At 40.2% G+C, this 13,923-nt stretch overlaps 3 protein-coding genes across 3 annotated transcripts; 2 read left to right on the top strand and 1 right to left on the bottom strand.

The window, feature by feature from the left end:
• Positions 1 to 5: 5 nt before the first annotated feature.
• On the bottom strand, positions 6 to 3,240 carry BDV59DRAFT_43998 (WD repeat protein). The gene is made up of 3 exons (XM_073696393.1): positions 2,819 to 3,240; positions 2,008 to 2,762; positions 6 to 1,947 (listed from the first exon to the last, which is right to left on the bottom strand). The coding sequence occupies exons 1-3, from the start codon at positions 3,094 to 3,096 to the stop codon at positions 263 to 265; spliced, it is 2,718 nt and encodes a 905-aa protein (XP_073552151.1). The 5' UTR covers positions 3,097 to 3,240; the 3' UTR covers positions 6 to 262.
• Positions 3,241 to 3,381: 141 nt separating this feature from the next.
• On the top strand, positions 3,382 to 4,423 carry BDV59DRAFT_167603 (DNA-directed RNA polymerase core subunit RPB10). Its single transcript, XM_073687941.1, has 4 exons — positions 3,382 to 3,544; positions 3,612 to 3,670; positions 3,733 to 3,819; positions 3,871 to 4,423. The coding sequence occupies exons 1-4, from the start codon at positions 3,509 to 3,511 to the stop codon at positions 3,911 to 3,913; spliced, it is 225 nt and encodes a 74-aa protein (XP_073552150.1). The 5' UTR covers positions 3,382 to 3,508; the 3' UTR covers positions 3,914 to 4,423.
• A 316-nt stretch (positions 4,424 to 4,739) lies between these two features.
• BDV59DRAFT_167597 (uncharacterized protein) lies at positions 4,740 to 7,546 on the top strand. Its single transcript, XM_073687939.1, has 7 exons — positions 4,740 to 5,011; positions 5,065 to 5,217; positions 5,269 to 5,464; positions 5,567 to 5,659; positions 5,710 to 5,823; positions 5,874 to 6,018; positions 6,075 to 7,546. The coding sequence occupies exons 2-7, from the start codon at positions 5,204 to 5,206 to the stop codon at positions 7,466 to 7,468; spliced, it is 1,956 nt and encodes a 651-aa protein (XP_073552149.1). The 5' UTR covers positions 4,740 to 5,011; positions 5,065 to 5,203; the 3' UTR covers positions 7,469 to 7,546.
• The last annotated feature ends 6,377 nt before the right edge of the window (positions 7,547 to 13,923 follow it).

Raw genomic sequence — 13,923 nt, 5'->3', positions numbered from 1 at the left:
CCGCTGTCCCACAATCAAGCAGTCTGACGAACTTAAGTGACACAATGTCTACCTTTCGAAGAAATGAGGGTGCCAACATAAACCTAATACAATAGTATATTCTTAAATTCGCAGAAATAAATACGAGTTCATCGGCGAAATACGATCCGAGAAAGAAGATCCCTCAAGGAGACAGCAAATAGACATAGCCAATCTCATACAACATCAGCCAGACAATCAGAACCCATAGAACACAGCCCTCCTTATTTATACATTGAATCATCTAGGCTGATAGCACTTTTACCACATCTCGGAAAAGAATGCTGGTTGGGGGTGCAACAAAAGGTGCCTCGCGGAAAACATTCGCGAGTTGGCCTGTTGCAGACGCGTCTGTTCCCGGCTTGGTGGCGGATTCCAACAAGTTTTTATTCCAGTCTGCACCAGATTGGCTTCCAAATAGGCTTGTGAGCCCGGAGTCCAGCCGGTAGGCTATTTCCTGAGGCTGAGCAATATGAGGTACCTTCTGCTGACACCCGATCCTCCGCACATTGGCGCCTGCGTCAACAACAACATAATCTCCAGAATGTGGACCCGAAAGCAGTGCAAGTGGAGGTTGTGACAGCCTGTGCTTGAAAATCTGGGATAGCGTGTTTATGTCATACACTCGTATCTGGGTCTGGGACTTAGAAGGTTTCCCTGAAGCGCGGGAAGATTGAGTTGCAACGGCAAATGTCTGGGTCCTGCTGTTCACTGCAAGAAGCTGCGTGTTGGAAGAAGTATCTCCGATCTCTGAGATACCTGTCGTTCTCACTGAGTCGCCAACGGTGTCCCAAATCGATACTGATTTGTGTGTGGCGATAACAAGATGGCAGCCTAGGAACTCTGCCCCACAGAGTCGGCCCGGATATAAGCCAACCCTGCTGTAGCGGATGCTGCCGTTTTGAACGTCAATGAGGATGGTAAAGCCAGGATCCTCGGAAGCCTCCTTTTGCAGACAAAGGGCAAGCACCGAACCGTCTTGGGAGTAGCTTAGAGATGCAGCGCTGAGGCTTGACTCCTCCGTGCCTATATAGCCAGCCAAGTCAATGGTATTCCGGCATCTCCAGGATTCCAATGGCTCTGCATTTTCCTGTTTAAGACCACTCCGCTGTCGCACTGTAGGGCACCAAAAGCGCAAGACTGCATCTAATCCAACTGTCGCAAACTCATGGGCCTGAGGCCTGGAGGCAAGGTCGAGAACAGTTACTGGCCCTGTTTCGGTGAAATGAGGCCCGTCTATGCGTGAGACCAATTCCCACAATTTAGTAGCATTGCTCCACTTCCAGAACTTCAGGAATATCTCTGAACCTTCCATCGCGCGTTTGACTGATCCATGGTTGCTGGAGTCAAGTACACCGATATCTTGCTGATGAGGCGTCCATGAGTCGACTGTAGCCATCCACTTGCCATCGTGCGCCACATCCAGAAGGGTAACGTCGGGGGTATCAATTCTCGATCCTTCAGGACCAACTCTCAAGGTTGTTGCGTTGGTGCGTGCAAGCGCTTGCCGCGAAACATGACTATCGGTGCGGATATCATAAGTCTGTAGAACACAGAAGTCTGCCGAAGAAACGCCTTCGGATGAAGTGTGTTGACGGACAGGCACAGGCACCAGAAGATGATCGGGGTACCGTGGATGCAGGACGGCCGAGGATGCAGGGGATATTCTAGCTTTTGACCCATCAACCGCGGCAGTCGGGTTTTTGGGGCACAACTGCAAGCCAGTTATCGTCGCAAAAGGCTGCAGTTCTCTTGCGGATAAGACCATCAAGCTATTATCGGCTAACTTGAGGACATATGAACTTCCGTTGTCGGAGACAACTATGCTGCAGATTTGTGCCGAAAGATGGGGCAGAAATTGCTTTCTTCCCGTATCCAATTGCCATAATACCAGCACTGTCTCATGGCCACCCGATATGACATAGTTACCTGGAGCGGCATTGTCAGATACTTTCCCGCTCGTTCATTCTTTCGTTCGGAATTACTCACCATCTCGTGACCACCGCACTGCGCTTACAGGGTCTCGGTGCCAGTGTAACCGTCTCGGGTTAAGAGTTTTCTCGCCCTCTCCACCACTTCCAACCATGAAAAGACTCAAGATATCGTAGTAGACCAACATAGATCCACCTGGCTCGCCCAGAACAATATCAACAGTTTCAAGGGGCCTGGTTGCATGCTGACCACGAGCCTGAGAGGGCTGAGGGATACACCGTATATCGAGACAAGTGATGTCGACAGGCAACGCCATCTCTCTCCAACTGTATTGTACCCGGTCCGGAGTAGAGCTGGTAACACCAAGTAAAATGTAGTGACCACCATAAGCAATAACGACTCCACTACTTCCAGAAGATTTCACATGTTCAACTGGAAGTTCCGTCTCGAGGATCACAGAGCTCTCCGAACTTTCAACATCCAGATATGTCAGCACTACCTCTTTGATCCCGTCTTTACGACGTCGGAGAGACAATACGGAAATGGGTGCATCCGTTCCAGAGTCGCGCGAGGAGAGTTCCGCGGAGATCGTCTTTTTGCCGACTTCCCATCGTGCTACTTGCATGGCAGTCGACCAGTCCCATTCGCTCACGGTTCCATCCGCCGTAAAAATGTATAGACGCTCCTTTGTGGTTGAATGGAGGTTGTACCCAACGACGCGGTGGTGTGTGTTCAGCTTCAAAGTCCGGAAGAGGCGTGAAGTAGAGGCCGAGTATACATTAACACCATTGTCGACACCAACGATGAGATATCTAGCGGGAGATAAATGATCAGAATCTTATAAAATCAGAGATACGTTCCGACTTACTGCTCATCCGGGGTAAGCAGGGGGTCGATATGTGTGAACCTCCCTCCAACAGAGCTGGATAAGGACCAAGGTTCAGAGGATGCGGCGCTCTCTTCCCCAATCGGATCCGTCGCAATCAGGCCTGAATCCTTTCCTCTCTGAATGTCTAAAATCTCTCTGTCGCCAGAGGTGCGACGCCGCTTGGTTCGTTCTCTTTCGGTATGCATCTTCTTCTCTTCGATCGCATCACTTTTCCGTGAGCGCTTTGGATGTCGATTCGAAGGGTCAAGGCCAGGCATGTTGGACGAAAAACGAACTCAGTGCAAATCGTTGGTAGTTGAAATCCTGGCTAAACTGGAGTCTCGGAGGTGGCTCGTCAATTAGCGCATGGTGAGCTCACTATATCAGTGAGGACAAATACAAGAGTGTCTCAATGCTCTGAGGCCGCCTTTTTTTTTTTAATTTTCTCCGGCGGGATGGCAGAAAGTTCTTACGGCAGATCTTATCAGGGCGGTGTGGGCCCTCGTCCAATGACGGTCTCTTGCAACAATTATTTTTCGCTCTTCTATCCGCCAGTCGGTCCTCCGTCATTCAATCCCGCCAGAACCTGCGCATCATTTGCAGCGAAAACCAAAGCAAAAGCACCACAAGTCCATCCGCTTTTACTTCGAGCGCTGATATCTGAGCGGTGTCTAGAGGCAGCATTGAAAGATGATTATTCCAGTCCGGTGTTTTTCTTGTGGAAAGGTAGGAAAAATGTTCAATCCCTCACCGTCTTCCTTCTAACCTTCTAACACGTTTCAATTCTGTCTAGGTCGTTGGAGACCTGTGGGAGCGTTACCTGCAGCTTCTTGACGAAGGTATTCCGGATGGGTATGTTCGAAATTTGTCAATCCCCTTTGTCGCGCGAACCGTTGCTAAATGTCATGTCGAAGAGATGCTATGGACCAACTTGGCTGCAAACGTTACTGCTGCCGCAGAATGATTATGACTCACGTTGATCTTATTGAAAAATTGCTTCGGTAAGTGTTTTTTAGACTGTACGGTTCTGCTTGGAAACTAAGAAATTCAAGGTATAATCCTACGGAGCGTGAGCGCGCGAGATCTCAAATATAACACTTCATTGAAGCACATTACACCAATACATTCCGAACTGCGCTTGTCCTCTTTAACAAAGTGGATATCATCAATCATAATCGAGTGGCATTTCCGTTAGCAGCGATGGAGTATGAGGTGTGGATTTCGGCAACACTCGATCCCTTGCCATCATGTCTACAGGATGCAAGCAGTGTCTTCGATATTCAGTGTAGGGGATCCAGTCTACCGCTACCTCGCCGCTGCTGTTGGCCTTGAATATCACCTCGAGAAGAACGGACGACTGGCTCTGAGGAAACATCACGTCGCATCGGAGGTCTGTGCATGAGGGTGCTTCTTGTCTTTTTATGCAGTTTCAGGCACGGGCGTTCCGGGCAATATCACGGTCATGTTTTGGGCTGTTAGGTTTAACATTTGACGGATATAAAATTCTTTTCGCTAGTGTCGATTATGTGATACCTCTTAACCATAAATAGACTTGGCCACTTGTATGATGAAAGACAATGAGAGTAATAACCAGCCATACACCTGATAGGCACAGGGTACACTGACCGTCCAGTTACTGCGGAATGAAAACCAAAAAGAGGCAAGGAAACCGTGACTAATGAGAGACCAATCTTTTACTCCGCAACCAAAGCCCAACGTCTAAAGCCAACGGAACCTATAGGAATTTCCGGCGGACAGTGAATTGCTCGCCCAATCGAAATTCATCTTTCGGGTAAAGATGCAGACCTGATCACACTGTCGGCGCTTACGAGAGGCGATCTATACCCAAAGTGTGTAGCATAAAGGGTGAAAACATGGACCACAGTCCTGCCCTGCCAATAAACATGCTCTAAGTTGAGGTATCGACAGAAGCATGGGACGGTACAGAGTACCCACCACTTGATGCTGATATGCTCCGTACAGACTTGGGAGGTCCATGCCGCTGTCATTCATTCTCAAGAGTAGATAGGCACGTACCCACCAGAGCACCCAAGTAGCCATCATACCCATAGTAAGTTTGACTTTTGACGTTCTTGACAACAGTTGGATTTATCACTTTACAACATGTATCCACGCATTTGCTTTGTTTAATTCGTTGTGTCTGCGTTACACACCCAGCTCAGCCAGGATCAGGTGCGGGGTTCTCCTTGACCCCCTTAAAGGCCAGAAGGCTAACTAACCCGTAGTTTAGTACTTACGGACTTCCCCAATCCTCAGCAGAAAGCCATCGGTCCATTCCTCCGACTTGATTCTGATAATGGAATAATATACCCATTTTCTCGACCTCTATCCATTTCAGCATGATATTCAAATCGTCCAGGTTCGATGGCCCCCATAATGTAAGACCACAGCGTCCTATCTCCAACTGCACATGGTGTTGAACAGCTCAGGTCTGCCGATAAGACTTCTAATACCCTTCCCCTCCCCGAGATTGAGTCTCTACAAGACTCCAAACCCCGCGCGACAGAATCGGTTCGCGAAGAATTCAATAATGAGCAAAGTCACTATGCCACGAGGGAGACGTCTAGTAGTCTCCGAGACTCATCAGAAATCCGCAGTACAAATGCGCCGCAACCTGAACTTGTGGTATGTATTCGAAAGGCGAACATTAAACCCAAGCGAGGCGCATATGAAAGTCGCCATCCGACATCGCATGCATCACACATTGGTTGACTTTGCGTAATACAGATCGACTCTACAAGGGTGACCTATGACAGCCTCAACGAAGATGATGAGCCACCACAATCAGTCATACATGCACCTTCGGGCTTCAGCGAATTTGTGAGCAATCCATTCATAAGCGATGGAAGGGGAACTAATTCCCCTAGAAGGTGAATTCTCAGCAAAATACCCTTGTTGCGTCTGCGTCTCCTCCCCCGAGCTACGAGCCTCTTCCGGAAAGCAACATTCCCCTTTCAGATAAGCCCCAGGCAAATCACGAAAAGGTCTGCATCCTGCTAAGCTTATGCTAATTCATATGCTGACCGTATTGAAGAAAATCTCAAACGGTCAAATATCGCCTCCCCCGTTAACCACAACGATTGAGCCCATAATGGATTGGGCTGAAAGAGCAACTCCTCGTGCCCAAACGATGGAGGACTTTGGAAAGACCGTGACCGCCTCCCATACAGATTTCGCGGGTAAGTTCTGCTCCAGGATATCTTTATAATTGGACCCAGTATTAACTCTCTACCAGGCCTGTCAGAGAGGGTTCACCATAGTGCTTCCCTGACACATGAGGAAGTGTCATTCACAACAAATCAAGCCTCCGAAAGGTATTCTGACGGTGAAATCGAGGTCAAAGCGCTCAAGGTAGCTCTTACTGAATGCTGGTCGTTGTGCAACACTTTGGCCAGTTTAAGCGATATACATAGAGAACGGTCGAATTGGAAGACTGGCGCCCAAGAGAATACCTGGAAATCTTGTTGGAGACTGTGTCAGGAATTGTACAACAGCCAAGATCTCGATTATGACTCGCAAATCAACCCAACGCTCGATCTCTGCCGAGACTTCTGCCAGACACTGTTTGACACCAGAAGTCGTGATAATGAACTGGCAGATTCCATTCTGCGCGTTAGCTTTGAACTTAGCAACCATTTATACAACACCCACGATCGAACACTCCCTGATGCTTTCAGGGAGAGAACCCTGGATTTTTATATTACCCTGTGTCACCGTTTGATGAAACAGAGAAGTCAGTCATCAGAGTCAAACACACTGCTAAGTGCGTGCTGGGCGTTGGCCGAAATGTTATTCAGCATACGTCAAAGTAAAAGGGAGAAACGGCAGCTAGACGAAGAATTGCTCGGCTCTGCAGTGCAGGCTTGTTGGGAGCTCTGCGATATTTTTCGTGAAGGGTGGACGCGTCACAGACTAGTTGAGTCCATTGTTACACCGAGGCATATCAAGAGCTTGCGCGATTCTGATAGTGGGACACCTCGGCCTAGCCAAGCAACGTTTAAACAGACTGCCCATCATTCCTTACAGTCGAGCCACGACCCCAATGGCGTGGCGTTGGGAAACAAGGGAAATCCAGAGACTCCTACAACTATATTCGAAGAGACTGCCACCGTGTCACCCGACGATGCCCCTATTCAGAGCATATTCGTCTTAGGACAAGGTCCTCCCCAGTCGTCACATCGCAAATGGTCGTCTAACTCATCGAGCGCCTCAGGGCACACTCAATCGTCGGAGCAAACATCGTCGACGAATACCGTAACGACATTCAAAAATGACTCTAATTTGGTATGTATTAAAATTCTGGTCATGAAAGCTGCGTTGGATAGCGGCTTTCAACGCGGTGGACCCCAGAGTTTGTCATCATTTGTCAAGTCACTCTCTTCGGATGCCTTTGGCCCAATGTCCTGGCAGATATCACTGCTCAAGAACTATAAAAGACTCGTGGTATTTGACCCTGGGGTTCGCTCCATCGGAATTGGGACACAGGCAAGTGCTGTCGACATAGCCAAAGCGGTGCAGGCGATGGTACCGAGTGGAAGCCATTTATGGTTGCAAGACCTTTACCGACTTGTTTTTGGTTTCCATATCGATGAGGCAGAGGGCCGAGAAGAAATCATCCTCCATGTATAGGTAAGGTGTCAAAACTACAGATGAACGAATTTAGAGGCACTTTATTTGATAGGAATCTGACTCTGGTCTTAAGCTGCATACCTTATATCACATTTATTGTAGGGTAGTTGTTGGCTCTTTCGGTCAGAACAGTAGCTATATAAATCATGAAGAATTCGAGTCCCCATTGAACTTATCCTTAATGGATACCGGTAGAGCTGGATTATCATGGACGTTGAAGGCCGCTGGTTTCGCATTACCATACTCCTTTCATTATTTCTGGGTACATGTCTGATTGTAGGCATAACATTGAACTCCCGATTGGGAACATGCTTTCTTATCTGTTCCTCTGTTCTTTTGCCTCCTTACCTCTGGGGGCTCTAAAGATCCCTTATTATTCTAATATAGAAGGGGTAAGAACCAGAAATAGAAAATAGAAATATTATTATAAAAATAAAGAAATAAGTAAGCCGGAATTTCGGAATACCAAAAATTTCTTATCATTTCATAGGTAAAAATAAAATAAAAATTAATATTATACTCGGAGATCTATTTATTTTACTATCTATTTCTCCGATCCTATCTTAACCTAGTTTTTATACTTATAAACTATCCTAATATAAAGATAAGTTTTTCTAGTATAATATACTTTACTCTATTATTCTAGCTTTAGGATAGTTTATCTAGGCTTTTAATACTATAGAAAGAGTTTATTAGTATAAATTCTATCTATTAGCTAGTACTAAGAAAGATTAAATAATATACTAGAAATACTAACTATATCGTTTTCTTATTAATAGTTTATTAGATAGTTTTAATAGAGTATTATATATTTCTTATTTTCTATTATCTATTTATTAACTAAGATAGATATAAATAAGAATTTCTAAAAAGAGAACTTATATTATTACCTTTTTAAATACTTTAGAAATATTTTATATTTTACTTTAGTAGTAATTATATTAGTTTTAATTAATTTATAAGTAAGTATGCCTATTATGGAACTCTCGGGGTTCGGTATAGCTGCAGAAGAAATATCTAACTAATTCGATTTGACTTTAGATGTTCCTTACTGAATACTTGGATCTCTAGGAGGAACGCAGAGAAATCTAAGGAAGGAATAGGTAGAAAGTGAGAGATAAGTCAGAAGAATAGAATACACCTTCTTTAGAAACTCATGTCCTTAATCCTCAAAAGAATCATGGGGAAATAGGCCACATATATATATTGCAGAGATGTGGGCTGTGAATCTGAATAGAATGAAGGGTCTGAATCAGAAGGGGTAAGCATGGAATGAATAGTGAATCAGAATGGAAATAGAAAGGGAGTGAATGAATAACTTAGTATGGCACACATAGGGATGATCCAGTGAATAATACAGTGATTCAATAAGCAATGCAAAACATAAATAATCCCGAAAATAGTTAGTTGGAGGCATCAGACCATACGTCTGACAATAAGATATAATTTTATTTAACTAGAGAGATGCTATTTTCTTTATAAAGATTATATATTTTTATAGAATCGAAAGTTTCCAGGCATAGTATATATAAATTATAGAATAGGCCTACTTTCTTAGTCTTTATTACTGAGAGAATATTAAAATAAAATTCTAGAATATAGGCATAATCTTTTAGTTTAAATATTATTTTACTATTATATAGGCTTATAAGCTTTAGTTAAATAATTTTAAAACCTAAAATCGCTACCTACGTATCTCTAATTAAGATTTTTAATTCTTTTAGAGTATATTTACTAAAGGTAGAAAAATTATTACATATATAGTAATTTAAAACAGTATTAAAGATCTATTTTATTCGTAATTTAGATACCTCGTTAATTATTATAAAGATAGTAGTTATAGTATAGCTAAAATTCATTAAATTTAAGCTATTGAACTTTCTATATATATCTTAGTAGATTTTTCTAAACTTCTTATTCTAATTAGCTTAATTAAATTGTTCTAGAGCCTTTAGATCAGGGTTCTAACTATTAGGTCTTTTTAAATAGCTAATATATAGGTATTTACTAAAGCGATAGCGGCTATTAAATAGGGTTGTCAACCCGCACCGCAAATCCGCGCGGATTCTCTATCCGCACCGCAGCGGTGCGGTGCGGGTTTAAAAATCTATAATCCGCACGGATTTGCGGTTACCCGCACTATCCGTATAGCTTTTAATAGTAATTATAGTATTATATTCTATTATATTTTAATATATATATATTATATAGACGCTAAATTTTCTATTTTTTATTATAAAATCTATATATAAATAGATTTATTTTATAGTTACTATACTAAATATAGTAAAAATTATGCGGATAACCCGTACTGCGGATAATCTGTATAACCGCATTACTATAATAGGTTTAGTAGCTTATATAATATAGCTAAATTAGGTATAGTACTAGAAATTGCGGATAACCGTGGATAATCCGTATAAATTTTTTAGGAACCCGCAACCCGCGCGGATTATTTTTTGACCCTACAGATTGCACCCGACCCGCACCGAGTGCATCCCTACTATTAAATAGTCCTAATTTATATAAATATAGCCTTGGAGGTCAATATACTTAGTAGTTTAATTAATCTAGTTAGTCAGATCTGCCTATAAAGATTATATTTAAGATTTTTAATATTGAATTATTAGTTTTAGGGTTTAGAGTTAGTTTAATATAATCTCTAAGCTACTTAGTAATCTTATAAAATAGTAGAATTAGATATTTATAGTCTTAGTAAAATCAATTAATTTATCGATCTATATAGCTAAGAAATATAGCTAAATATGCTAAATAGTCTCGAGAAAATTATATAAAGCTTTACTTGGTAGATTTACTTTGCTAATATTTATTTCAGAGACTTTAGAGTATAGGTTCTTCTATCTAGTAATATAGTTTTTAAGCTAATAGACTTAAATATTAGATCCTTAAGTCTTAAGTTAATTATATTAGCTAATAATCTTATGTTTTCGTGCTTTATTCAATAGTATAAACTTATTTTTTAATATTTTAAGATTTTAGTAAGCCAAAGTAGCTCCTATAATAGCTTACTTATTTAAATAGCTTAGTAAATTCTATAGAACTCTCGGAGTTCGGTATAGCTGCAGAAGAATTCTAACTAATTCGATTTGACTTTAGATGTTCCTTACTGAATACTTAGATCTCTAGGAGGAACGCATAGAAATCTAAGAAAAGAATAAGTAGAAAGTATAGAACTCTCGGGAGTTCGGTATAGCTGCAGAAAAATTCTAACTAATTCGATTTGACTTTAAATGTTCCTCACTGAATACTTAGATCTCTAGGAGGAACGCATAGAAATCTAAGGAAGAAATAAGTAGAAAGTGAGAGATAAGTCAGAAGAATAGAATACACCTTCTTTAGAAACTCATATCCTTAATCCTCAAAAGAATCATAGAAATAGTCTACATATATATATTGCAGAGATGTGGGCTGTGAATAAGAATAGAATAAAGGGTCTAAATCAGAAGGGATAAGCATAGAATAAATAGTGAATCAGAATAGAATAAATAGGGAGTAAATAAATAACTTAGTATGGTATGTATAGGGATAATCCAGTAAATAATACAGTGATTCAATAAGCAATACAAAATATAAATAATCCCGAAATAGTTAGTTGGAGGTATTAGACTATATATCTGACACACCTCCCCAGTTTCTAAAGATATTTAGAAACTGTAAATTATAGATATATAAGGTTTAGCTTACTTTTATATAGGAATCCCATAGAAAAGTAAGGTAAAGGTAAGAGATAATTTAAATTAAATAAGATATGTCTTCCATATTTAGCTATTTCATGAATTCTCGGTGTTTTGGCCTATAGAGTTATTTGGTAAGACTATCTACAAGTATCTTATTGGTAGGTATCCATTAAATCTGAATAGATTGATTTTGGACCTCTTAGCGAAGCTAGTAATGGTAAATATCTATATACTTTAATTTTAATCGATATAGTAAATAAGGCTTAGTAAGTAGGTCAATGGTCTGCTTATTATTATACTGAATAGTAAGTTACTATTCTAGATCGAATATAATGGCTTTGAAGAACCGTTTCTACTATAAAAACTACTTACTAGCTGTAGATATAGCTAGGAATTCAGCTTTGGTGGTAGAGAGTATTATTATCTTCTACTTTCTAGTACTCCAATCGACTAGTCCTCTATAAAGACTAAATATATAATCTTCTGAAGACTTTCTGCTTGTAAAATTAGTAAATATAGCATCGCTGGTAGCTCTAAAAGGTGGTATAGAGCTTAATAAAGTCGATTCCGATAATTAAATAGCTGGTTCAGGTCCTAAATAGCGAATTATATAGAATCGAGTTCTATATAAAAATATAATAAGATAGTTGGCTACCTCTATATACCTCGCTATAGGCTTTAGTAGAAATTATAAGAGCTTTTAGCAAGTATATACGTAGTCAGGTCTCGATATAATAATTATATATAAAGTAGATCCAATTTTCTGCTAATAGAGATAAATTTCTTTTAAATCTAATATCTGCTTATTAATAAAATCAAGGTTTTTAGCTAGTAAAGGGGTGGTAGAAGGCCTCCGATTAGCCAAATTAAATTAGTAAGTAATTTTTTTAATATAATCTGCCTGAGATATCTATATTTTTTGCTTTAGGCGATCTCTATAGATCTTTATATTTAGAAATTAAGTTATTTCTCTAAGATCTTTTATCTGGTAGATTGTACAGAGGCGTTCTTTAAAGAATCTAACCTTTTCTACCTGATCTTTATAAAAAATAATGATTATATCATCGACATAGATTATTAAAATCATATAGTTGTTTGTATATAGGCAGGGGTCCTCTGGTATAGGCTCTAGGCCTAGTTTTCTTATTATATCGCCTATTTCTCTCTGCTAAAGCAATAGAGATCGTCTTAGTCTATATAGGGCCCTATTCAATTGGAATACCCTATTTTTAGGACCTAGGCTAGGTGGGGCCTGCACATAGATCTTCTCGTCAATAGGGCTATTTAAAAATGCATTTACTGCATCTAGTTAAATAGCCTCTAGGTTAAATACAGCGGCTAGGGCTAGTATAACTCATAGAGATCTAGATCCTAGCGTTATAGCTCTTATATCAAGGTTACTAAGTGGCTAAAAGTCTTCTCTCGCGCATATTCTTGCTTTAAATTTAACTAAATAGCTATATTAATTAAATTTATATGCAAATACCTATTTTAATGGTAGTATCTGATTAATAGAATCAATAGCTTTAGCCGGTAAAGCAGTCCATATCTTCATATTATTTAGATGTTAGTATTTAACCTCTGCTGCATGGATCCATTTATTTTTAAATAGACTATTTACTGCATCTCTCTAATTCTCTAGTTTTGGAGGCAGGTCAGTTATATATAGTTTCTTTTGGCCAAATTAAGATGCGTAAAATAATTGAAAACAAGGTCTTTTTAATACTTCTAGCTCTGGTGAAGGTGATCTTTGCCTCTTTAGACTAATAGGCTCTATTAAATCATTATATTCACTAAAATTAAATTAGCTATTATCAATAATGACCTCTGGTGCTTAGTCTGGTAAGCTATTTAGTAAATTGGATAGTGAGTCAGATAGATCAGATAGTAAATTTAATGGTTTAAATCTACTATTATTAATAATGACGTCTGGTGGCGGTGGAATCGGTAAAGCAGGTAGTAAATTAGGCGGATCTCCGAGTATAATATTATTTTCTACTTCATCTGAATGATCTGAATGATCTGAATGATCAATATCATCATTTTGAGCCTCTTCTAAATTGCTCGGTAGGCTCTCTGTAAGATCAATTACATTATATTTATTATTTTCAGAGCTTAATTCAATAAGCTTAATAATTTCATTGATTTCTGCATTATTTAGGGCCTCAATTTCGGGTTCTAAGTTAGGATCTAAATGACCTATCTGCCTAGAATCATCTTTATAGACTTTTAATTTATCAAACATGCAGTCTCTCGCGGAAATAATTCGTTTTTTAGTAGGAATCTATATTCTCTATATATTTGAAGCTTAGTATCCTACTAGATATCCAATTAGGGCTCTCGATTAAAGCTTATTGAGCCGTAAAATACTTATAATTCGAGTATAGGCTCTATAGCTATATCTTAGGGTTGTCAACCCGCACCGCAAATCCGCGCGGATTCTCTACCCGCACCGCACCGCTGCGGTGCGGGTTAGAGAATCTATTATCCGCATGGAGTGCGGGTTCTAATAGTAGGATCCGCATGGTTTGCGGGTAACCGCGCGGGTTAAAAAATGCATAAAAATACATAAAATTCACTAATTTTACATAAAAATTCATAAATTTCATTATTTTTATGCATCTATGGATTTTTATGTAAAATTAGTGAATTTTATGTATTTTTATGCATTTTTTAACCCGCGCGGTTACCCGCAGTAAATCTATGCGGGTTGTGGTGCGGTGCGGATTATATTTTTAAGAATCCGCAACCCGCGCG

The sequence above is a fragment of the Aspergillus ambiguus genome, assembly GCF_047715705.1.
Source record: "Aspergillus ambiguus strain CBS 117.58 unplaced genomic scaffold BDV59scaffold_2, whole genome shotgun sequence".
Classification (NCBI taxonomy): domain Eukaryota; kingdom Fungi; phylum Ascomycota; class Eurotiomycetes; order Eurotiales; family Aspergillaceae; genus Aspergillus; species Aspergillus ambiguus.
The sequence above is the reverse complement of the archived record's forward strand: the minus strand, read 5'-3'. Positions and strand labels throughout refer to the sequence as shown.